Source organism: Protopterus annectens, chromosome 2.part1 (assembly GCF_019279795.1).
Source record: "Protopterus annectens isolate FY-2018-M chromosome 2.part1, PAN1.0, whole genome shotgun sequence".
In the NCBI taxonomy this organism is placed as follows: domain Eukaryota; kingdom Metazoa; phylum Chordata; order Ceratodontiformes; family Protopteridae; genus Protopterus; species Protopterus annectens.
Genome location: NC_056729.1, coordinates 337,669,334 through 337,694,898, shown reverse-complemented (window position 1 = coordinate 337,694,898; position 25,565 = coordinate 337,669,334). Strand labels below are relative to the sequence as shown.

Here is a 25,565-nt window from a genome sequence, read left to right as displayed (position 1 = left end):
GGATCAGTGCTCCACCCCTCCTTCGAAACTCTCAAGCTGACAGCTTGATTTCTCCACTTCCAGTCTTAGCCAGGCTCCCCAGCATTTCCCCTGCAGTACAGCACATCCTGGTGTTTTCTCACAAACCCACTACCAGAAAGATTTATGCTAGCAAATGGAAGAGGTTCTCTTTTTCGGCAAAGAAAAATGACATTGATCCCTTCACTGCTCCTGTTTCTAAGATTCTTGATTTCGATTTCATGGCCAAAGCATTGAAACGAGGGGCAACTTCAGCTAACATCAGGGTCCAACTGGTTGCCATCTCCAATTTTCATGGGGGAGAGTTGGGCTCTAATATCATGTCCCATAAGCTGTGCAAAGCATTCTTATGCAATACAATCCTCTTACGGCCCCTGGTAAGAGAACCCCCCCCCCCCGGACCTAAATTTTGTTTTAGCCTCTCTGGATGTTCATGTTTCACTGCTGCAGTCATTACACTTGGGTTATCCTGCCGTCAGGCGGTCCTGCAGTCGGCCGGAGTTCCAAAGTCTTGGTCCGGCGTCTGTTGCTGTCGCTTCTTCCCTGACATTAGCGCGCCAGGGGTATATAAGATGCAGCTGACACCATTTTCTTCAGTCTTTCTTGCCACACGGTGCCCAAAGCAAAAGCAGTTTGCAAGTGCCGGTCGGCCGACTCCTGAGATTTTCGAATTTCAGAACCATAGTCTTCAATAAAGCTAAGTACCCCGTTGGGGAAACTTTTTCTTGCCTCAGTCCGATGTCCGTAAAGTTAATAATTGTATTTCTTGTGGGAAGCAAATACCTCATAAGGATTTTCATTCTTACTGTATTCCATGCCTAGGCGCTGACCACGCCGTCACTAGTTGTCGGTTTTGTGCTAGATTTAACAAACGCACTATTAAACGTCGGTTTGATTTTGCTGTGCATTACTTTGGCCGAAGGTTCAATTATACACTGCCGTCGGAACAACCGACGACCGGAATTCACAAAAAACGCAAAGACAAGGATAAGGACAGGCATCCGAGGTCCAAAACTGACGAAGAAGCCTCTTCTAGGCCAGTCGCCGGTTCTCTGAGGCGATTTCGCAGCCCCTGACACCCGCTACCTCAGAGCCACAGGCCGCTTCCGACTCCCACATGGAGACTACTAGGCCTCTGGAAACTCAAGGTATTGGGCCTATGGAAACTAATCCCTCAGATAGGTCTGGAGCCGCTCAGCAGGCACCGGCTTCTGAGGGTGTTTTCAGACCTTCACAGCTTACCTTCAAAACAACAACCAAGTCTAAAACACCATTAAAGACAAAGAAACAAGTACAGCATTCTCCTGGACAGGCCTCCATGTCTAAGAAACAGATGCTTAAAATGGCCGAAGACCTAATCACTCTGATCAGGGGTTCCCATCCCCCTCCTGATAAAAGGCCTAGGCAGGATACAGACTATGACTCTTCTGATCAGGTTTCCATTTCCTCTGACTCCTCTTCAGACCAGGGATACTCTATATCCCCCTGATTCTTTGCCCCCAGCTCCAGTCAAGCCAGACAGGTACTACAGAGTCCATGACTCTCAAATTTCTCTATAAAACCCTGCTGCTGACCCAGAAACTATCTCCCAGGGTCCCAAAGGGGTAAAGGCTTTCACTGCTAAAAATCCAGTCCCCTCTGACAGGGATTCACGAGCAGTGGACAGATGGGGGAAGAAAGTTTACACTTCTGCAACTTTAGCAGTAAGGGCTTTAAATTGCCAGTTCCACATGCTTAAATACCAACAATATTTAATGTCTCTGTTAAAACAGAAAATGCTTACAAGCTTAGAAAGTCCTGATTATAAGGAAATGCAGGATTTATTGCATGCAGCTGAACAAGTGGGAAAACATACTCTGCAATGTGGTTTTGATTCATTAGAGGCGTCTTGTAGAGCCGCAGTTACAGGATTTGTGATTCGAAGGCATGCTTGGTTAAAAGAAAGTTTACCTAACCATGTTAAGGCAAAATTATTGGATGCTCCTTTACAGCATATCATCTTGTTTGGTATTAAGGCAGAAGAGGTGTTAAAGAAAATGGAGGATAAAGCAAAATCTATGCAAACAGTGAAGGATTTCCTACAGGTACAGCCACCTAGATTTAGCAGAAATTGGCCTTCAAAAAATTGGTCCTTTCCAGTGTCAGACAGACCGCAAAGAGGCAGATACAGACGCCCAAGAGGCAGATCTCAGCCCCAAGGCTCTTACAGACCACGGCAGTGGGGTGCTTCAACCCCAAAAGGAGGAGAAGACAAGTCACAACCTTATAGGAAACAGTCCCAATGACTTCCCCTTCCAAACGCCAAGCACTTACCTTTTGGAAGCTCCCTTAGGGGGAAAACTAGCACTTTTTTCTCAAAATTGGCATATAATCACCCAAGACAAATGGGTACTGAATATTGTGTCTTGGTTACAGGTTCCACTTTCACACACTACCAAGGCCAAAAGGAATACCAGACCTGCCACAAAATCAATGGGCAGAGGCACAAAAACAAATTACAGCCCTCATGGACATGAGAGCTATTCAAAAAGTGCCACAACAGGAAGAAGAACAAGGATTTTGCTCAAGGCTTTTCTTGGTCCCCAGAAAGGACAAAGCCTGTAGACCCATACTGGACCTATCTCTTCTAAATACTTACCTGGATGTTCCAAAATTCAAAATGTTGACTCTACAGCAACTTCTTCCCATGCTGGGCAAGAAGGCTTGGCTGGTTACTTTGGACCTCAAAGAGGCATACCTGCATGTCCCAATCAGACAAAATTGCAGAAGATACCTCAGATTCATAGCTGGCACAATACATTACCAATTCTCTGCACTGCCCTTTGGCTTATCTACTGTGCCCAGGGTTTTCACAAAATGCCTGGCACCGGTAATTGCATTCTGCAGACAAAAAGGAATTCAAATCTATCCCTACTTGGACGACTGCCTTATTCAAGCAGAGAGCAAGGACATTCTACTAACTCATCTGGCGTTTGTAAAAAGATTACTAATGGGCCTAGGATACACTGTAAATGAAAAGAAGTCAAAACTAGTGCCCTTACAAGAGATAATATTCCTGGGTGCAAGCTTAAATACAACTGCCCAGATGGCTTATCTCACGCCAGACAAGCAAAGACAACTGACTCAGTACTTTCAATTGATGGCAACAAAAACCCAACTCCCTGCAAGAAAAATTCTGCAGGCCTTGAGGTTCATGGCATCCTGCATACTGCTAATACCATATGCCAGACTGCATATGAGGAAGTTACAGTGGTACCTAAAAAGTGTTTGGACTCAACACTGTCACAGTTTGGAAGCAATAATACCACGTATTCCCTGCTTACAACAGGAGTTTCGATGGTGGGCACAGGCATGTCACCACAACAAGGGACAGCCTTTCACTTTACCCACAGCCAGGCAGACACTAACAACAGATGCATCGGATTCCGCCTGGGGAGCACATATAGAAGGAAAATGTATTCAGGGCAAGTGGGCCGCAGACCAAATGCATCTTCACATCAATCAAAAAGAGATGCTAGCTGTACAAAATGCCCTGAGAGCTTTCAAGGACCTTCTGCATCCAGGACAACTTTTAATAAAGACTGACAATACCACAGTTATTTGGTACATAAACGAGCAAGGGGGCACACACTCCTACCCCCTCTGCAGACAAGCCATGACTTTGTGGAATACAGCACTGATTTATCCAATTCATCTGCAAGCACAATTCCTGCCAGGAAAGAAAAATACTCTGGCAGACTACTTGAGCAGAAACATCACGGATCCTGACGAGTGGAAATTAAACCCGCAAGTATTCAGCATGATAACTCAGAAATGGGGGTGCTCAGACATAGATCTCTTTGCCTCCCCTCTGAACTGCCAACTGCAGAAATTCTGCACAAGGACTTACCACACACAAGCATGGAAAGTGGACGCTCTCTCATTCAGCTGGAAAACACTAAAAGTTTATGCCTTCCCACCACTGCCTATCCTTTCAAAGGTAATCCTAAAAGCCAGACTAGAGAGGCCAAAAATGGTCCTGATTGTCCCGGACTGGCCACGCCAGCATTGGTACCCAATCTTAAAGAACGTGGCTCAAGGCTCAGCATGGATTTTACCTCAAATTCCCCATCTTCTGACTCAGAAAAACAATCAGATCCTGCACAGCCAGCTCAACACCTTAAATCTGGCTGCATGGCAGATTACTTAGCCAAGCAGTCAACACCTCTCTCTAAAGCTGTTATGGATGTCATTTTGGAGGCCAGGAGGCCCAGCACCAGGAAATCTTATTCAGAAAAATGGAAGAGATTCTGCACCTGGAACCAGGCTCAAGGCCTTGACCCTCTTGTTCCAAATATTCCTCAGATATTACAATACTTAACTGAGATGCTGGACAAAGGCCTATCCTTTTCATCTATTAAGATCCACGCCTCTGCCATTTCTGCTCATTACAACACGGATCCTCCTATTTACTCTCCCATTACTAAGACAATACCTCAGAGGGGCTAAAAACGTAAGACTGCCCCGGAGAGCACCAACACCAACTTGGGACCTCAACTTTGTCTTGGAAAAACTTACTTTACCACCTTTTGAGCCAGCCAATTCAGAATTAAAATTTTTGTCATGGAAAACTGCTCTGCGTCTGGCAATAACCTCAGCACGAAGAGTCTGAGTTACAGCCACTAATGGCAGTGGAACCTTTCATCATTTTTCATCAAGACAGGGTTTCTTTAAGAATTATGCCAAAGGTGGTATCCAATGTGGCTCTAAACTATTCACTTGCCAACATTTTATCCAAATCCCCGGAATAAAGGGGAGAGACTTCTGCACTCATTGGACATACACAGGCAGTTACGCTTCTACTTGGACAAAACAAAAGCTTTCAGGAAAACTGAACAACTGTTTGTAGCATATGCTGCAGGATCACAGGGAAAGGCTATTTCAAAGCAGACCATTTCAAAGTGGATAGGACACTGTATCCGTTTCTGCTACACACAGCATGGAAAAACTGAACCTAACAACATTAGGCCACATTCTACCAGGGCAGCAGCCACTTCAGCAGCCTACCTTAGAGGAGTACCTACCAAGGATATTTTGGAAGCTGCAACTTGGAGTTCAGTGCACACCTTTACCAAACATTACCACTTGCCTCTTTATTCTAAATCCAGAGCTGGCTTTGCCACTGCAGTGCTGCAGGGCCTCATAGCCACTCCGAATCCTTTATAGACCCAGCCACCCAACCTCAGCTTTGGGATTCAACCCAAGTGTAATGACTGCAGCAGTGAAACACGATGAGCATAGTACAGTTTTGTACCTACCATAAATGTAGATGTTCGAGTGGGGGAAACACCAAAACAAGGGACAGCCATTCACATTACCCCCAGCCAGGCAGACACTAACAACGGATGCATCAGATTATGCCGGGGGGCCCACATGGCAGGAAGATGCATTCAGGGCATATGGACCTCAAACCGAATGCATCTACATATCAATAAAAAAGAGATGCTAGCTGTTCAAAATGACCTGACAGCCTTCAAGGACCTACTTCATCCAGGACAACTACGGATAGACAGACAACACCACGGTCATGTGGTATATAAACAAGCAGGGGGACACACATTCTTACCCCCTTTGCAGGCTAGCCATGACATTGTGGGAGACGGAATTGACTTACCAAGTACATCTGCAGGCACAATTCCTGCCAGGAAGGAAAAATACTCTGGCAGACAAACTAAGCAGAAACCTCATGGATCCCCACGAGTGGCAGCTGGATCCACAAGTCTTCAGCATGATAACAAGGAAATGGGGATGCCCGGACATAGATCTATTTGCCTCCCTTCATAACTACCAACTAAAAAGATTCTGCACAAGGATCTATCACAGACAAGCATGGAAAGTGGACTCCCTATCCTTCAGCTGGAAAAACCTATCAGTATATGCCTTTCCCCCTCTTACTCTCCTCCCCAAGGTACCCCTAAAGGTCAGACAGGAGAAGCCAAAGATGATACTGATTGCACCAGACTGGCCCCGCCAGCACTGGTACCCAATATTAAGGAGCTTGTCTCAATGCCCAGCTTTGACCTTACCTCAAGTACCGCATCTACTGTCCCAGCAAAACAATCAGATCCTGCACAGCCAGCTCAGGACTTTAAACCTGGCAGCATGGTGGATAATGTAGTCATACAAAACACACCTCTCAGCAAAGCTGTGATGGATGTCATTTTGGAAGCCAGAAGGCCTAGTACTAGAAAATCTTATGCTGGAAAATGGAAGAGATTCTGTGCTTGGAACCAGGCACAAGGAACAGATACAGCTGTGCCAAATATTCCTCAGATTTTACAATACTTAACTGAGATGCTGGACAAAGGCATATCTTTCTCATCTATTCAAATTCAAGCCTCTGCCATTTCAGCTCATTACAGTGCAGAGCCACTAATCTTTTCTCATCCCTTATTAAAACAGTACCTCAGAGGAGCCAAAAATGTAAGGCCTCCAAGGAGAGATCACCAATGCCTGCATGGGACCTCAACTATGTCTTGGAAAAACTCACCCTGCCTCCTTTTGAGCCAGCTGCTACTGCTGATATAAAGTTTTTATCTTGGAAAACAGCTCTGCTCCTAGCTATAACTTCTGCAAGACGAGTTTCAGAGCTACAGACACTCATGGCTGTGGAACCTTTTATCATTTTTTATCCGGACAGGGTCTCCCTGAGGACAAACCCAACATTTATGCCTAAAGTGGTGTCCAGTATGGCTCTTAACCAAACCATTCATCTGCCAACTTTTTATCCAAATCCACAGAACAAGGGGGAAAGAATTCTGCATTCTTTGGACGTACACAGCTTAGATTCTACTTGGACAGAACCAAAGTTTTCAGAAAGACAGAGCAATTACTAGTGGCATATGTTGCAGGATCACAAGGAAAGGCTATCTCAAAGCAGACTATTTCAAAGTGGATAGGCCACTGCATTCGTTTCTGCTACTTTATACCATGGCAAGCCAGTGCCTAAGGGCATTAGGTCACATTCCACCAGAGCTGCAGCCACTTCAGCAGCCTTTCTCAGGGGAGTACCAACCAAGGACATTTTAGAGGCAGCTACTTGGAGTTCAGTGCACACCTTTACAAAGCACTGTCATTTGCCACTCTACTCTAAATCCAGGGCAGGTCCTTGCCACTGCAGTTCTGCAGTGTCTCATAGCTGCTCATAATGCTGTTTTACTCCAGCCTCCCAACCATAGCTTTGGGAATCTACCCAAATGTAATGACTACAACAGTGAAACACGAAGAACATAGTACAGTTGTGTACACTTACCATAAATGTAGATGTTCGAGTGTATTCACTATTGCAGTCCAGGCTACCCACTCGCCATCCCCCTTTTCTTCTGCTGGAACCTATCTTTCCTTCTCTGATTTATACAACCTATGTGGTGTATTTGCTTGTGGATGAAGGTAAAGTTTATATTGGTGCATGTAATTTTATATATAGATATAAATTTTGCCTACCCTTTTAGGGGGCACCTGACATCTGGGGCAAGAAAAACTAAAGAAAATAGTGTTGGCTGCTTCTTTTATACCCCTGACGACTTGACGTCAGGGAAGGGGCGTCAACAGCCGACGCAGGCCCCAAGACTTTGGAATTCAGGCAGACTGCAGACAACCTGCCAGCAGGATTACCCAAATGTAATGACTGCAACAGTGAATACACTCGAACATCTACATTTGTGGTAATTCTTTTAGAACCAGTCCTTCATTTATGCCTAAAGTAGTATTCGAGTTTACTTACAGTGAAGATATCCATCTTCCCTGTCTTCTTTCCATAACCTAAAAAGAAGGGAAATACTTTGTCATACTCTGGATGTCCACAGACAGCTCGTTTAATATCGTGAGGGAACTAAAACCTTCAGAAATTCTGATCAGTTATCCATTTCTTATGGAGGTGAGAAAAAAAGGGCAACCAATGTCATGGTTGTCCAATGCCGTTTCCTTTTGTTATGCCCACCATAAGAAATCAATTGCAGGCAGGGTCAAGGCACATTCTAAGGCCTCGTCTTCAGTGACTTTTTGGAAATGGGTGGACTCAAAGTATTCTAGAGGCAGCAGCTTGGTCCTCCGAACATTTACTGAGCATTGCAAACTAGATGCTTTCTAGCTATAAAACAGGCTTTGCTAGGACTGTTCTTCAGGTACTTCTGGACCCTTATCCTTCCTCTGCCCAAGTTTTTTAATCTGTGGTTTTCAGCCCGTATAGCGCCAGGGTGAGGTCATGCATTTTTATTTACCTAGCATTTTTGATCTCTTTCAGCTGAAGTGAAAGCACTGAAGGACCCCCCCCCCCCGATTCCTGTTTTTTCTCTAGCTCTGCTTGAACCCTGCAAAAGTTGTCAATGGTCTGGTCATGTTGATAGTGCCCCTAAGCTTTGAAAGCTGGTAGGCTGTTATATCCTGGACAAGATATAACCTATTGCCCTCCAGCATATTCATTCTCAGTCAGGGGTCCAATCACTCCATTTGTTCCCCTGGAAGGGAAAGTTGAGCATTAGGGAGTGGGCCAGTTTACGTATCCTGTTCAGGTCCCCACCCCATCCCTCCTTATATCCCTTCATTAAGCAGCCAGCATACTTCATTGGCTATGTGAGTGGTGAATCATGTGCATGCTACCACCTACCCCATCCTCGACTCAGCCATGCAGGTGCTACTTAACTTCACAAGCTTGCCTTAGCCTATTCCATCATTGTCAGTGATGTGGAGGACCTGGTTATCCACACCCAAAGATAAGCAAGCTGGCATTGAGTGCTTAAGCCCATTTCTGCCCGACCTGGCCTTGGCCCTGGCCCCTCTAGCACCCTTGCTGCTAATCAAACATAGGCTACCAGACTCCTAGCCAGGGCTTTACCCCTCTATGACATGGCTCTGTGCAGTAATGCAGTGATATTTGCCAAACTTCATCAGTCATCTAAATATTCCCTAATGCATGTGAGTAAACTCTTCACCATTTTGCCAGTAACAAAATGTGTCGTATTTTCAACCACATACCAATCCCTTGTCCTTCATTAATCATCACTTTTGTAGTACTGCTTACATATGGGAGTATCCTGCCAAGGACACCATACATCCAGCCAGTACACCAAAGATTGGGCACCTTTCTCTTGTGCCCTACATCAGACCCATGACCCAAGCACAAGAGTAGGATGCTGTCAGATCATAATTTTCTTTGCTGGTGTACTCACTGGTGGAGCTAACTAGTGGACCCAGGGGCTAGGGGAACTAACGTATACTGGTGAAGGTTGTGCTTAATCCCAGTTACAGGAGTGGCTGAAAAACTACTGAATTAGAGCAGAAGGAAGGAAGGATGATCAGAAATGTAAACACAGAGAGGAAGACCTCATACACAACCGATAAAGTAAACATTTGCCTATAATGTATAAACCTGCCTTGCAGGAACCCAAGCTGACTTTATTCTCTCCAAATAGAAAGAAAATCTCTTCCTGCAGACTTATTAACCTATCACCTTTTTCAGCCTGTGTGAGGAGTAAAAGCCCATCCCAGTTGCAAAGAGAAGGAACTCCATAGTGATGGCTGAAACAGCTTGTTTTAGCATCAGTGGTAGAATTTCTTTGAAAAAAACTGTCTAGCACTGAATAAATTGGGAGCATTTTTATGAAACGTTCTGTGTTTGTTAAATACTAAGCAGTCTTATTTCCATTCCTACTTATGTAGGTAAACTCTATGGATGTTGGCTGTCCATGGGGTCACCATAGGACTCTTATTCAACTTGACAGCACTGGATGATTGATGCTAATTCTAGCATGATTAGAATACTGGTGGTGTAGCAGGTTTGTGCAGAAACATGACCATGAATTTATTTCACAAGAAAAGTATGCTTTTAGAGTGTCTGTAAGTTTTGCTGAGTAAACTGATTTGTCTGGCCTGATTATTTGGCTGTATTATTCTTGGTGTTTTCTTGCTGAGCACAAAGGTGATTTACAGTTACCATGCATTGTCCTGAAGAATTGCAAATGTTTCTGTGCTTGCTTATTTATTTAAATCTAATTTCTTGTGCATCTGTAGGACAGAGTTTTCCCCTTCTGTTTTAATAACTCTAAATCCTGTCAGACCTGGGCTTATGTGATATATTTTTTTAAACTGTGCTACTTAACCCAAAATCTGTAGTTAAGGGGGTTAATTTATTTCAGCATCGTGGAGAACATATAGAACTATAGTTGACAACTCATTTTAACTTTTCTGTTTTAAAATCTGGAGAAAACTGATTTTGACTAAAATATTTTCAGTACTTTGGCATTATGCAGACTCCATAGATCACACACAGACATGGGCATGGTTGTCACTTCAGAGTCTGAAATTTCTAGCAGAGGAGACTGTGTAAAAATGTAATTATTTTAAGGGCACAGCCGGCCCTTCTCCATATAATTTTAATAGAATTTGTAAGAAAGTAGCTGCCTACCGAGAAAGCTTGTACTGGAAAGATATGACTGTCCTTTGTTGAGTGCTTAAGTAAATGTAGCATTTTCTTGTATTTACATGTTGGTTCTGAATTATAAAGACGTTATTTAAACCCAGAGTGCTGCCTGTGCTACATAACCTGCATTGGCAATTAAAACAGTATTTCATGGTTGAGCTTGTCTGAACAGTAGTGTTCACCCATAGATATGCCAGAAACCTCATATGCACAGTCCCTGTACTGTAGGCTTAAGCGGTCATTGGTTTGAAACCACTGCTTAGGAAAGACCGCATTCGTTTTTAAACCTCATCTATTAAAATGCTATCATATCAGCCCTTTTGGCATCTTTGCCATAACTACAAAAGGGCATGACCATTGGACTACAAAAACTGAGGAGAGAGAGATTCATCCATTCTAATACTTTCTGTGCTCACAAGTAAAATAGACTGTGCTGTGGTCACATTTGCAAGCGGCTCTAACACTCGCAACACTTTTGCAAATGGTGTTGTGCTCAGTTTTTAAGGCATGAACAAGAAAGAGTAATAAAAAAGCCATAACATAGTCATCAGCAACTAAAAAAAGTTAAATTAAAAAAGGGAGGGTGCTTTTGTCCTTTTTAGAAACACTTTAGTGTGCCGGGTCATTCAGACCTGGCTTAACGCATGCAAGATACCAGGGAATGCTTTAACACTTACGTTTGTAATAGTTAGCATATTAATTCAGTGTATGGCAAATAAATGGAAAATTTGTTAGATTGGAAATAGTATGTTTGCCAAGTGAAACTAGACACATGTATTAAGCCAAGTTTGAATGGCATGGAAGACTTAAAAATATTTTTGAAAGGAAGAGAATTGCCGCACCAATCAGCTAAGTCATGTGATTGTTGCTCTTATATTTAAATCTTTGTGCTTTTGAACACATTTAACAATCTGATGCTAGGACAAAAGTGCTTACCGTGTGATTTTTTTTTTTTTTTTTTTTTTTTTTTTAAGTTTTATGCTGATGCCTATTTTATCACATTTTGTTATTTTAAGTCTTTTTGCAGTAATTTGTGCTATTCTTGGATTGCTGGCTTTTTTAGTTGCATAAGCAAGCAAAGGGTTATAGGTCAAGACATGAGATGTCTCCAAACATGCTTTTTGTACCCATTTTTCAAATATGTTGGGCCTAGGACAGCGCAACTTCCTTCATGGTCAAGGCGTATTTTGATAAAATGAAGAATAGCTGGTCTTCTGGTTAGGTTGTGATTGTACCATTTTAATGGCATTATCTCTGACCTCAAGCAAAAGCACTTAGTGTATATTCACACTTTTTAATATACATCATGGCAGTTTGTAACTGGCAGTCGAGGTTGTCCTTGTTGCTGGTCACTTGAGGGCTTGCATTGGGGTGTGTTCATAGACTTTAATGGACAGGCCCCTGCCCATGCACTGTGGTGTGCCCCTTAAAGTCTCTGGTTGCAGCTCCACATACTCCCAGTGCTGACAACACCAAGAGCAAAGTTAAGTGAGGTTTTCGGTGATATCACGTAGGGGAAAATTAAAAGTTTGCAAGGGTTTTTATCTAAGGAACATGCCTTAAAACAAACATGAATAGCAAGGAAGTGTTGCGTAGCTCTGTGGATGTACAGGTGCCATACAATATATAAGTTATAGGTTCATAAGTAGATACTAGGCTATCGGTCTTACGGCCTATACAAGCCCAGCCAAAAAGGTACCCTGGTTTTTGCCACCCAAGAAAATTATTTTTCTGTGCCACTGTCAAGCAGAGCCACAGAAGTGATCCCTGGGGTGAATTTCCTATTTCCCATCCAATCATCAAAATTTTTCTTGAGTGCTAATGAGGAGCTTTGTTTGATATAGATAGGTGGTTTATTCCAGAGTATGGGAAGTCTCTGTGACAGGAATCTATCCCTCCGGCATGGTCTGTTTATTGTGCTGATAAGGTTTAGGTCCCTAGAACATGTAGCTCAGAGGGATTGGGACTTCTTTAAGTGGAGCATGTCCAACAGCTCTGGGTTTGACATAGCTTTGTATGTTAGGCAGAGATCACCTCTGAGTAAGCAATATGCGACGGAGTAAAGCTGGAGTTTTTTGAGACTGTCTGCATAGGGCATCTGTTTGAGGCCGGTAATCCTCTTTGTGGTATTTCTGCGGCCTTTCCAGTTGTTGTAGATGTCTTGTGAGGTACATATCAAAAGGGGCATTGTACTCTATAATGGGTCTAATGAGTGATGAGTAGAGGAGAACAATGACCTCTTTTTTTCTGGATGAGAAACCTTTTGTGATGAGGTGTGCCATGTAGAAGGATTTCCTGGCTACTGTGGCGATGTGATTATCAAAGGAAAGACTACTGTCCACCTGTGTCCCAAGGTCTCTTATCACACTTTCGGTGTTAAGTGTACTACCACCTGTGTTGTAGTTCATGTGTACAGAGTTTTTACCAAAGGGGATGACAATGCACTTTATGGCATTGAGCTCGAGGCCATGGCTTTGACACCAGGCATCTGTCTCAGTGAGGCCCTTTTGTAGGATGTCCACATCGTTAGGAGTTGCGATTATGGCTTCTAGTCTGCAGTCATCTACAAACTTCGTTAGCCAAAGACCTTCTGTGTTAGCCTGTACTTCAGAGAAATGTATACCAAACAGGAGGGGGGGACCCAGGACTGAACCCTGTGGTACTCCACTTGTCACTGGTCTGAAGTCGGATTTGGAGTCTGCTACTTTAACAGTGTGGGTTCTGTCAGTGAGCCAGTTGGCAACCCATCTTGTGACATAGGGATTTATACCTAGTTTACTGAGTTTATCTATAATTCCAGAGTGGGGGATGATGTCGAAAGCCTTGGCAAGATCTAGATAGGCTGTGTGAGAACCACCTTACCCTCGTCTACGGCTTTGGTGACTGCTTCAAAGAAGTCTATCAGGTTTAGGAGACATGATCTGCCTTTTACAAACCCAAACTGGGTGGGGTCCAGAGTTTGGAGATTACCTATGTTTGTTTATAAGTTCCATGATGATATGTTCCATGGCCTTGAAGACCAGGCTCGTCAGGCTAATGGGGTGGTAGTTCCCGGGGTCCGTGGTGGCTCCCCCCTTGTGGAGTGGGATAACCATCGCTGTGTGCCATTCAGCGGGCACAAAGCCTGAGGTGAGGCTATGATTGAACATGGTACTTAGGTGGGGTGCCAGTTCATTCTGTAGTTCGTGTAGAACACAGCCTGGGATGTTGTCTGGTCCCATGGATGCTGTGTTCTTGGCTTTGGAGAGTGTAGTTTTTACCTGTGTAGCCGTAATTACAGGAACTTTGCATTCTTCCGGTATAGAGATGGGCTTTTTAGGGGGTGGGGGGGTAAAGTTTGCACTGAACCTATCTGCCAGGATGTTGGCAATATCAGTTGGGTCTGTATATTTAGTGCCATTCTGCTGTAACTCAGAGCAGATCTGACTGTTGCCATTGAGATTCTTGACATAGCTATAGAATGCTTTGTGGTTGTCTTTAGAATCAGTGGCAATTTTGTTTTCGTAACTAGCTTTGAAGGATTTTATCAGGGATCGCAGCTTCTTACTGAGGCTGACCAGGGAGATCCTCCACTCATGGGATTTTACTCTCTTTTGCAACAGTTTCTTCCTTTTGTTGTACAGTTTGTTTATGGCAGGGGGCCCCAGATTGGCTTCCTTTTTTTGGAGGATAGCATCTTGGTTCTGTTTGGGATAGCATGATCCATGCACTCGTGTAAGTGCTTATAAAGTGCAGTTGTGTAGGATTCAGTAGTTGTAACTGTATTGTCCATCTGCATGGGTGTCATGAAGTTCACCACTTCCGTCTTAAGAAGCATGAAGTTGGCTTTGGAGAAATTTTTTTACCGTGGTTTCCTTAATGGGGGGTGGGGGGGCAGGATGTGGATATCTAGGGTAATTAGCTTATGGTCGGATCGGACCAATGAGGCATTGACTTCAGGTGTGGAACACTGGTCACTCATGTTGGTAATGACTAGATTTAGGATATTGTTGCCCCTGGTGGGGGTGTGGATAGGTTGATCCAGGGCATTGGAGTTTATGAATTCCAGAAAGCGTTGAGCGAAGGAGTTTGGTACACGAGTAGTTTTCCCAGTTAATGGTGGGGTAGTTGAAATCACCCATTATTAGGATGTTTGGTTGAACCCTAATATTTTCCAGTACATCAAGAAAAGAGGAGTGGGAATCCTGGGGCATGGTGGGGGATCTGTAGCAAGCTACAATTTGGATTGCAGTTTTGCCCAGAGTTAGTTGCACTTGGATAACCTCGGCTGCATTATGCTGAGCAACTAGCCTGGAGGTTTGGATATCCTTAATGAGTATGGGCACACCTCCGCCTTTGGTGTTCCGGTCCAGGTTACATGGCCGAAAAGTGTGGTATGAGTTATGGCCTGGTAGTGCAGAGGTGCTCTCTGGAGCCTTGAACCAGGTCTCAGTTACTGCACAGATATCTGTGATCTCCATTTTAAGGAGTGCCTCGAGTGAGTGCATTTTGAGATTTAGACTTCTAGCATTGAGTAGTATCACCCTCAGTTTTTGCTTGCCTGTTCCTGTTACGGTGGTGAATTTGTCATATGAACCTTGCCTAAAAAAGGCACTATGGGGGCGGCAAGAACCTTGGCCAGTATCCGAATCCCAGGGGTGACAGGTGCAGGCCATCTCTGGCAAAGCATCATGGTCTGTCAACCATGTCATCCCAGGCAGACAGATACTTGATCCCTTTAGAATGACACCAGAAGCTTAGCCAATTGTTGAAGTCAGTCATTTTGTCCTTGTACTGTAGTACCATTCTGGGTGATGGCAGAATGCTACTCAGTGCTAGGGTCATACCTGCCTGGGTTACAAGATCAGAGAGCTCTTCCATGTCTCTTTTCATGTAGTCCAGGGAGGTACGTCTTAGGTTGTTCACAACAACATGGACAATAGAGTCGTAATTGTACTTGTGGAGTGACCTGAGTGCATGGGTTATGTGGCGGATCCTGGCACCCGACAGGCAGCTGACGGTAACCTTCTCCTTGTTTAGCCTGGTGAGTGGGACATCAGTGTGCCTGACTATAGAGTCACCTATGACTAGTGTGTTGGGTACGTTGTTTTGCCTTATTGGCTGTGGTTGAGTGGCACACTGAATCTGCGGGCTGTGTGCCATTTGGGTTGTGTTGGGGGGTGGAGGTTGCTTGCATTTCTGCTGTGGAGGTCTCTGTTGCTTGAGCAGATTATTATTGAGAGCCTCCGCAAATGTTTTTGTGTTTCTGTGTGTGGATTTTGGTGGTGTAGATTTAGTGAGACTATGTGATGAGTGTGGTGTGGTGCAAGTGTTTACCTTCTCCTCTTGACTGTCAAGTTCAGTCTTGGTTGGAGAGAGCTTTACCTCCAGTTTGGCTAGATAAGTGCATCTCTCACAGGTTGTAGTGTTGGGTGGTAGGAAGAGAGGGTTGTCTGTGTACATGAGGCAATTTCTACATTGCCCCAAGATGCCCAGATTCATCAGACAGGAGAGAACACTGGGAGCTGACCCTTGGACATGCCTGAATAAAAAAATATTTTTCTCTAGATAAGTGAGGAAAGTGAGTACAAGAACTGTTTTTCTCTAAGCAAGTGAGGAAAGTAAGTACCAAAACTGTTTTCCTCTAGGAAATGAGGAAGGTTGAGTGCTGTAGTATTTGGTAGCTTCTTTAGTGCTTACAATAAGTTCTGAACAAGTGCTGATCACGAATAAGCAAATTCAAAACTAAGAATCTGTATCTGGACTAAACTAGTTACAGGAATGGGGGGAAACAAGTGCAAATGCGGGCTTTTAAATCAGAAAGTGGATAGAGATGGAAAAACTGCCCAAACTGCCAATAACTACAGTTTCTGGGCCAGAACCACTCCTTATGTGTTAGATAGGTTACCTAGTGATTACCACTCCCACTGATAAGCTAGAAGGCTTCCCTCCAACACAGAAAGCTTGGGGGGGGGGGTGCTCAGAAGCTTACATACAGTCCTGGATACAGCAAATCTGAATCTGGACTACACTAGTTACAGGAAAGGTAGGAAACCGGCTTAGATTTTTTTTTAATGCAGAAAAGTAGCTAAAACGGCAGTAAAAACAATTCAAATGCAGTGCAAGCTAGCACACTTGAGTATGTAGCAATGTTAGACTAAACACTTTAAAAAATGCATTTAAATTAAAAATGACTAAAAACGTGCAGTTGGAGTCTTATTAGGTAGAATGAGTTAGAGAGATGGGACTGGGAGGAGTGTCCCAGATCAAATCTACAGTGTGTGTGTGTGTGGGCGGGGGGGGGGGGGGGGGCAACTGCAAAAGCCTCCAAATTTAAACAAGACAAGAAGGGAGGGTGGGTAGGAGAAAAACAACACCTTCAGCAGAGATCTGAAAAACTGTACAGTGATGCAAAAATAGCAGTGCACAACTCTGAAGTCAGCCAGCAATGATATAAAATTAGTCAAGCAACAATTAACAGTACACAACTCTGAAGTGCCAGAAAAATATACTTAGCTCTGTACATCTCCAGATAATTTGAAGAGCACTCTGTCAGGACACAGGAAGGCTCCAGCAATGATAAGTATACAAAAGTCACTATACACCTAAGTTTTTTGAAATATGTGCACCTACTATTTGGGAAGACTCTCCAGTATACCAGTATGTTGTGTTATGAGCAGTTTAGTGATCATATGGCCTTTGGCCCGCAGCTACACACCACTTCTCTGCAGCTACTATTTTCCTACTTGATTCCCTCTTTGGTAAAATAAATTTGACCCTTTGGTCTCAGAGCATCCTCAAGTTGTAGTTTTTTCTCTTGGGTTGAGAAATGGCATTTTTATGACTGTATAATGTCAGAAGTGTAAAGTTTTTTTCTGTTAGGTGTGCTGTTTCAAGTAGCTGCTTAGAAAAAAAATTTGGGACAAATATATTGAGTATAACATTTTAATTTCAATGTTTCCTGGTAGGCCTGTTGGATTGTTCTTGGTCAGCATGAGAAGGTTAACTAAAAATGTAAAAAAAAAAAAAATGCATGTACTTAAGTATGTATTGCATGCTTTGCAACCCATACAGAAGAGATGTTGAAATATATTTTCTGCTGTTTAGGACACTGAATGGGCCACCAGCAAAGAACCAGACATTAAAATTGCTGCAATTGATAATGGATTAGCATTTCCGTTTAAGCATCCAGATGAATGGCGAGCATGTAAGATTATTTCTGAATTATTTCTTTTTATTTTAACGTTAATAACTAGATATGCATGTGTATGCAGCCAGTTATAAATAGATTTCAGCTGGTCCTGTCCAGACACTGGAACTGATGGACTGGACGCCAAAGATACCTTTTGTTTCCAAGGTAGCAACAAACTCTGGCTAGCTCAAGCTCCTCACGTATCCTTAAATGCTTTGCCCCTCACTGATTCTCCAGATATTGTTGCCACCATTAAGAGCTTCAACAACTCTTCAATCAGCTTGAGCCATCTGTGAGGAATTTGTTACTTTTAGGAATCTAAGTGCTTTGTCAGCATATTTTTTTTACTATTACAGGGTAGATCAGTACTTTGCTATGGTTCTTAGATCTTTTTATTACTTTCCAGTGCTCTCTTTTCAGAACACAGACATTTCCCTCTTATTTCTTCCCCATCCCCTATGTGCAAAATGAAAAAAAATGTATATCCTCATTACATTTTTCTTAGTAATTTAAAAATATTAGGTTAATATGCTGTAAATGTGTTTTAAAGTAATTGTTAGAAATGTTTGATTTAAAAATGGATAACGATTCAAATGCCTTTGGACTTAAGACCATGTTGTCTGCAATCCCCCTCCCCTTTTTTTTTTTTAAGATTCCACCCCACCCCCCCCAAGAAGTTCACAATATGTGCATCATGTGACTGGAGTGAAGCATCATGACTTGGATTGTCAGTTGTATAAAAATTGACCTTCGAAGTAAACTGTTTTTTAAAGGTCTCTCTAAGTCTCACCCACCCAGAAAGAGAGAGAAGAAAAGTGAGAAAGATAAGTAAAGGACATGATTGATCACCAGGAAAAAAGAAAACAAAAAAGATGACTTGATAACAGTGAATCATCAGTCTTGGCAAAGGTTTCTCCAGCAAAGGTTGAGATTAGTGGCCACTTCTTCACCCTGTCCTGGGTTTCCACCTTGGTTTTTCCTTCCCGATTTGCTTCTCCATTACACATTGATTCTTTGAGACCAGTGGACCGTGCTATGACGAGGAGAGCAAGAAGCTTCCCAGAGCAGGAGCTTTCCTACCTCGTTTCTTCTCATCCCACCCGCATCAGTTCCATCCTTTCATTCATCTTAGTCCATCCAGAGCCCCACACAGCTGGATTTGGGATAAGATGATGGCTGCTTTTTTAAAGACTCTACTTAAATTTGGTATCCTGTTAGCCCCCTCTTTGTCTTGAGTGATAAAACTAACAGCTGGTAACATAAGCAAATCCAGTGACTCTACAGGAATAAGTAAAAGAATAAAAAAAAAAAAAAAAGTACTGGAACCGCGAGCCACTTTAAAATCTCTTTAATTATCCAGAGTAAAATCCATGGATAACACAAATCCACACAGCAAGGTAAAATCCACTAGGTATTGCAAACTCCACTCACAAGTTAGAAAACTTTCACCTAGTAAGGCTTCATCATGCACAACAGTTGAGTAGGTAACTGTGCAACTATTTAAAATGGTAAGTCAGATGGTAACACATTCAATTAGACTTTGATATTCCACTAATAAAAGCTTTAAAGAAACATTTCCATTTAAGCCTGGTGGTAAATTCGCTCCTAAACAAAGTATCTGTAAAATTCCTCTCTCTCTGTATTACCTGTGTGAGGTGGTAATGTATCACTTTTAGTATAAGAAATTTAAAATTATGATTTATGCCTTTTCCTTTTAGGTTTAATTAAGGCATTCACTGTATTTCCCCTTCTAATATCAGGAATATGATTCCCAATACGCATTTTAAACTTCTGATTAGTTTTCCCTACATAGTATGCTTGAAAAAGTTGAGGTGGCTAAATAAACAAGATTCCTGGTATCACAGTTATCAGAATCACTAAGTCTGTATACCATGCCTCTAACGGTCTGAACAAAAGAATTGCAACCACATATGTACGTAGAAAATGAGCATCTACCACATTTAAAGTACCCTTTTTATTAGCTGCTCTGTTTGTGTTTGTTCTTATAACAGCATATTCCTTAAATTTTTACTTCTTTTGTATCCAAAACTTGGTTTGTCAGATACAATGAGCTTAATTCTGGAACATCTTACAGAATATGACGATATTTGTTTGTTATATGTCTCACATTACGTGTACTGTTAAATGTGAGCATACATCTAGGTATATCAGCTAACTGTTTTTAGTATGTTTATTTAATGTATTCGCTGAAAAAAATTGGCTTCGCTATGGTTTCCCTCTGTGACATGACTTTTTTGTATGTGTTCTCCAGACTGAGTTGTAACCCCTTTCTATAAAATCAGAGACACCATTATTTGAGATTCACTATGTGTTTGAGGTATTTAGTTTAGCTACTCGAAAAAACTGATTTTTTACTACATTATTAAACATATATTGGGGATGCATACTGTTATGATGCAAGTATGCATTCCATTTTGCTGGGTGTTTTTTTATAAAATTTAGTAACAAATGTTCCCTCCTTTTCTTTATACATTGTAATATCTAAAAAAAAATCTATTCTGACAGTAGATGTTTTTGTCTTAAAACTTAGAAAAGAGACTGTATCAGATAAATATTTAACAAATAAATTAAAACTCTCAATGTCTCTTTTTCATATAAAAAAGAGGTCATCAACGAAATGACAATAAAAGAGAACACTATCTAACACTTCCATCAATTTGGTTTGTCAGTCAGATAAGCAAACTGCCAGTGAATCAGCAGCTACACACCAAACATTGATTTGTTCAACTTCTGCACCTTTTACAAATTAGATTTTAAACCAAAATCCCATCTTGACTAATGACAAAATCTTAAAATCTGCACATCTCCCAAATGCACCCAATGCCTCGACGTCACAGGCAAAAGGAAGTGATAAAGCACAAGATGTGTCCATGATGCGGTCTGCCGCACAGATTGAAACAGAGCAAAATTTGCAACATGCATTTGTGGATATGAACTCAGAGCGCTTGACCCCATTGACTTTTCTTTTTTGTTAGGGGAACCCCTCCCGATGTCACAACCTCACTCGCAGAGGAAGAACTTGCAACAACAAAGGAAAAAAAAATTCATAAGACCAGTAACACGCACCCAAACAAGAAAATTACAAGCTTTTATTTAATCTTTCTTCTTATAATTTAACCGCAGATGGGGCTATCTATTCTAAGTTAAGGTCTGAATTTATTACCTACTCATACGGCTGACATTGCGAAGACACTAGCCGAATTTCATTATTTTGTAAGAACATTGAATTTGAAAGTGTTGTTTTGGGGCTACTCAGGAGACTGATAATGTTTACAAGAGCTCTAGTCTATTCATACCATTTAACAGTAATGTAATTCAAGTCTTTGAACGTGCAGTTGAAAGAGAGATTTATACTCTCTATAAGAAGCATAAGGTTGAGGTTTTATAATTTTACTACAGCAGAACAGTCAGCTGTCAAGTAATTAATAGTTAAGGACAATATTATAATAAAAATGCTGGTAAAGGTGGAAGGGTAGTTGTATTAGATGCAGATTATTATCGGAGAACTATGTTAAATATGCTTGCTAGTCCTGATTATGAACAATTGTCCAAATATTAATGCAATGTTATCGTAGAGCAAGTACTCAAATCACTAAGTGATATGCATATACAAAAGAAAATTAGTGATTGATTGTGTTATTTAAAAGTTGTTGATCCCATAACACCATTTATATATGGGATACCAAAAGTACATAAATCTATCGCAGAGTCCCCACTTAGGTTCATAGATAGGTTCATACTAGGCTATCTGCCCTAGGGCATTTATAAGCCTAGCCAGTGTGTGTTTGGCTTTCGCCACCCATTTTAAATTAATTTTGCTATGCCCTTTTTCGAGGTTAGTGTACTGTGCCTCTGTCTAACAGTGACACAGAAGTGATACCCGGGGTAAACCTATGATCTCCCATCCACTCAACAAGATTCATCTTGAAGAGAGTCAATGAGGGACTCTGCCTAACCTGGACTGGGATTTTATTCCAGAGTGAAGGGAGCCTCTGGGTTATGAATCTGTCCCTCCAGCATGTCCTTTTTATTTCAGTGCTGAGGTTCAAGTCTCTCGAGCACGTAGCTCGATGGGATTTGGATTTTCTGAGGTGCAGCATGTCCATTAATTCCGGGTTGGACATGGCTTTATACGTCAGGCACAGATCGCCTCTGAGCAAGCGGTATGCCACTGAGTAGAGCTGGAGTTTCTTTAACCGGGCAGCATATGGCATCTGTTTGAGCCCTTTGATCCTCTTGGTGAGGTACTTTTGGGGTCTTTCCAGTTGCTGCAGATGTCTGGTAAGGTACATCCCAAAAGGGGCATTGTACTCAATTATGGGCCTGATGAGGGATGAGTAAAGAGGCACGATGACCTCCCCTGATCTAGATGCGAATCCCTTCATGATTACGTGGGCTATATAAAATGTTTTTCTATCCACTTTGGCCACGTGGTTGTCAAATGAGAGAGTGCTATCAACTTGGGTCCCCAGGTCCCTAATTACTTCTTCTGTACTTAATGGATTACCACCTATGTGGTAATTTGTGGGCACTTTGTTTTTGCCAAAGGGGATGACTATACACTTTTTGGCGTTTAGCTTGAGGCCATGGCTCTGGCACCAGTTGTCTGTTTCTATGAGGCCCTTTTGGAGGATGCTTGTGTCGGCTGGAGAGTCGATTATGGTGCCCAGTTTGCAGTCATCTGCGAACCTGGTCAGCCACAGTCCTTCCGTGTTGGCCTGTACCTCCAAGAAATATATACCGAACGAGAGAGGTCCCAGGACTGAGCCTTGTGGGACGCCACTTGTAACTGGTTTGGAGTCTGACATGGCTCCAGCAATTCTAACCATGTGGGTTCTGTCCTTGAGCCAGTTTGCAACCCATCTAGTGACATAGGGGTTTATATTTAAGCTGGTGAGCTTATCTATAATGCCTGAGTGGGGTATTGTATCGAAGGCTTTTGCGAGGTCCAGATAGGCTGTGTGGATCACCTTCCCCTCGTCAATGGCCTTGGTGACTGTTTCAAAGAAATTGACCAGGTTTAATAGGCAGGATCTGCCCTTAAAGCCAAACTGGGTAGGATCCAGTGTCTGTAGGTCCCCAATATCTTTATTTTTGAGGTCCATGATGATCCTTTCCATAGCTTTGCAGGCCAAGCTAGTCGGGCTTATGGGGCGATAGTTTCCAGGATCCATTGAGGCACCACCTTTGTGGAGAGGGACCACTGTTGCTGTACACCACTCTTTGGGTACATATCCTGTAGTAAGGCTGAGACTGAACAGTAGTTTTATGTTTGGGTTTAGCTCTTCTTGGAGTTCATGTAGGACGCAGCCCGGGACACCATCTGGTCCCATTGATGCTGTGTTTTTTGCTTTTGAGAGGGCGGCTCTTGCCTGAGCATCTGAGATGTCAGGGGGGCAGCACTCTGCTGGGATAGATATTTGCCCCTTTGGTTGGGGGGGGGGAGAAGTTTGTGCTGAACCCGTCAGCTAGGATGTTGGCAATGTCTGTGGGTTCGGTGTATTTTTTGTCATTTTGGACTAATTCTGAGCATATCTGGGAATTCCCACCCAGGTTCCTAACATAACTAAAGAAAGCCTTGTGATTATCCTTAAGTGTCCTGTGCAATTTTTCTCTCAAAGCTGGCCTTAGATGATTTTATGAGTGCCCGTAGTTTTTTGCTAATACTGATCAGAGATGCCTTCCCTTTTTGAGATTTTGCTCTGTCATGTAGTAGCTTCCTCCTTCTATTGTATAGTTTGTTTATGGCTGGGGTCCACCAGACAGGACGTCTGCCTTTGGAGGATTGGGTCTTGGTTTTATTTGGGATTGCATGATCCATGCATTCCTGAAGGTGTTCATAGAATGCGTTTATAAAGGATTCTGCGGTCTGGGCCGTATTTTCCACAGGCCCGCGGGCTTTGAAGGATTCCACCTCGGTTTTGAGGAGTGTGAAATTTGCTTTAGAGAAGTTTTTCACTGTTTTTTTTGGGCAGGGGGTGGGGTCGGGATGTGAATATCCAGTGAGATTAGTTTATGGTCTGATCTTACCAGTGAGGGATACACTTCTGGTCTGGAGCATAGAGTCCCCATGTTGGTGATGATCAGGTCCAGTATGTTTTTCCCTCTTGTGGGAGTGGTAACAAGTTGTTCCATAGCATTTGAGTTTATAAATTCTAGGAACCTTTGGGCTAAGGTGTTGGAGCTAGAGTAATGCTCCCAGTCTGTTTGGGTAGTTGAAGTCGCCCAATATAATGGTGTTTGGAGAGACCTTCATATTTTCCAGTGTTCTCAGGAAGGCCGAGTGGGGTTCCTAGGTTTGGGAGGGTGGTTTGTAGCAGGCTATAAACTGGAAGGCAGTTTTACCTACTGTTAGTTGCACATGGATAGTCTCTGATGCTTCGTGCTGTGCCACCAACCTGGAGGTGTGGGTATCTTTGACGAATATTGATACTCCCCCTCCTTTTGTGGTTCGGTCCAAGTTTTGGGGCCAAAAAGCATGGTATGAGGTATAACCTGGTAGTGCTGGGGTGCTCTCGGGAACCTTGAACCAGGTTTCTGTTACTGCACAGATATCGATGTTCTCCATGCTAAGGAGAGTTTCGAGTGGGTGCATCTTGAGGTTTAGACTTCTGGCATTGAGTAGCATTACTCCTAGTTTCTTATCCCTTGTGATACCTTTGGAGGTGGGTTTGTCTTTTGAGCCTTGCCTAAAAAAGGCACTATGGGGGGGGTATCAAGAGCCTTTGCCAATATCCGAAAGCCCAGGGGTGACAGGTGCAAGCCGTCCCTAGCGAAGCATCGTGGCTTGTCGAGCATGTCATCCCAGGTTGACAGGCATTGGATCCCCTTTGAATGACACCAATACTTAAGCCAGTTGTTGAAATTGATCATCTTGTCTTCATATTGTGGCATCATTCTTGGTGAGGGTAAGATGCTACTCAAGGTCTGGGTCATACCGGCCCGGGCTATGTGCTCAGAGAGTTCCTCTGTCTATTTTCATGTAGTCCAGGGAGGTACGTCTCAGGTCATTCACACCAGCATGGACAATGACTGAGTCATATTTGTACTTGCCTTGGAGTGACCGGAGTGCTTGTGTTATGTGGCGGATCCTAGCGCCCGACAGGCAGCCTCACCGTGACCTTCTCCTTGTTCAGCCTGGTGAGCGGGACTTCAGTGTGCCTGACGATAGTCACCTATTACAAGTGTATCAGGTGTGTTGTTTAGCCTTAAGGGCTGTGACTGTTCGGCACACTGGCTTTGTGAGCTATGTGTTGCACGTGTTTTGTTTTGGGGTAGCGGTTGCTTGGGTGTCTGCTTTGGAGGACTCTGCTGCTTAGGCAGATTTTTATTTAGAGCCTCCGAGTATGTTTTTGTGTGTTTGTGTTTGGTTTGCTGTCGTGGTAGGTCTATGTGAGACTGGAATTGTAGTGAGTGTGGTTTCCTTCTCCTCCTGACTGGTTACACCAGTACTGAGTTGAGAGAGCTTCGCCTCCAGTTTGGCTATATGGTTGCATCTCTCACATGTGTTGGAATTTGTTGGGAGGAGGAGGGGGTTGTCTGTGTACATGAGGCAGTACCTTGCCTCAAGATTCCCAGATTCACCAGCTGGACCGGAGAGGAGATTGACAACTGACCTTTGGATATGCTAGAATAGTATTAGGAATCCCTTTATAATTGAAAAAAAGGGCCAATGGGGGAACAAGGTACTCAAGGGGAGTTTGTGAGGGTGTAGTGCTTTTAATTTTTTAGTGCTGACTTATATAATTGCTTTAGTGAGCAAGTGCCAGGTAACTTAAACGCAATGTGCTACAGGTAACTTAAATGCAAAAACGACAAACAGCAACTTTCTTTCAAGTGAAACAAGGAAATAAGTACAGTAAGCAATGCAGATATCACTAGGGATCCACAGAAGCGCTG

General features: G+C 43.0%; 1 protein-coding gene across 2 annotated transcripts in view; it reads left to right on the top strand.

Annotated features, from left to right (window-relative positions):
* PI4K2B (phosphatidylinositol 4-kinase type 2 beta) overlaps positions 1–25,565 on the top strand; it is a gene marked incomplete in the record, with an annotated part of 1,132,580 nt that overhangs the window by 808,239 nt on the left and 298,776 nt on the right. For both annotated transcript variants that reach the window (XM_044062169.1, XM_044062167.1), the window contains 1 exon segment: positions 17,561–17,660. In XM_044062169.1, the coding sequence (XP_043918104.1) occupies positions 17,561–17,660 (100 nt within the window).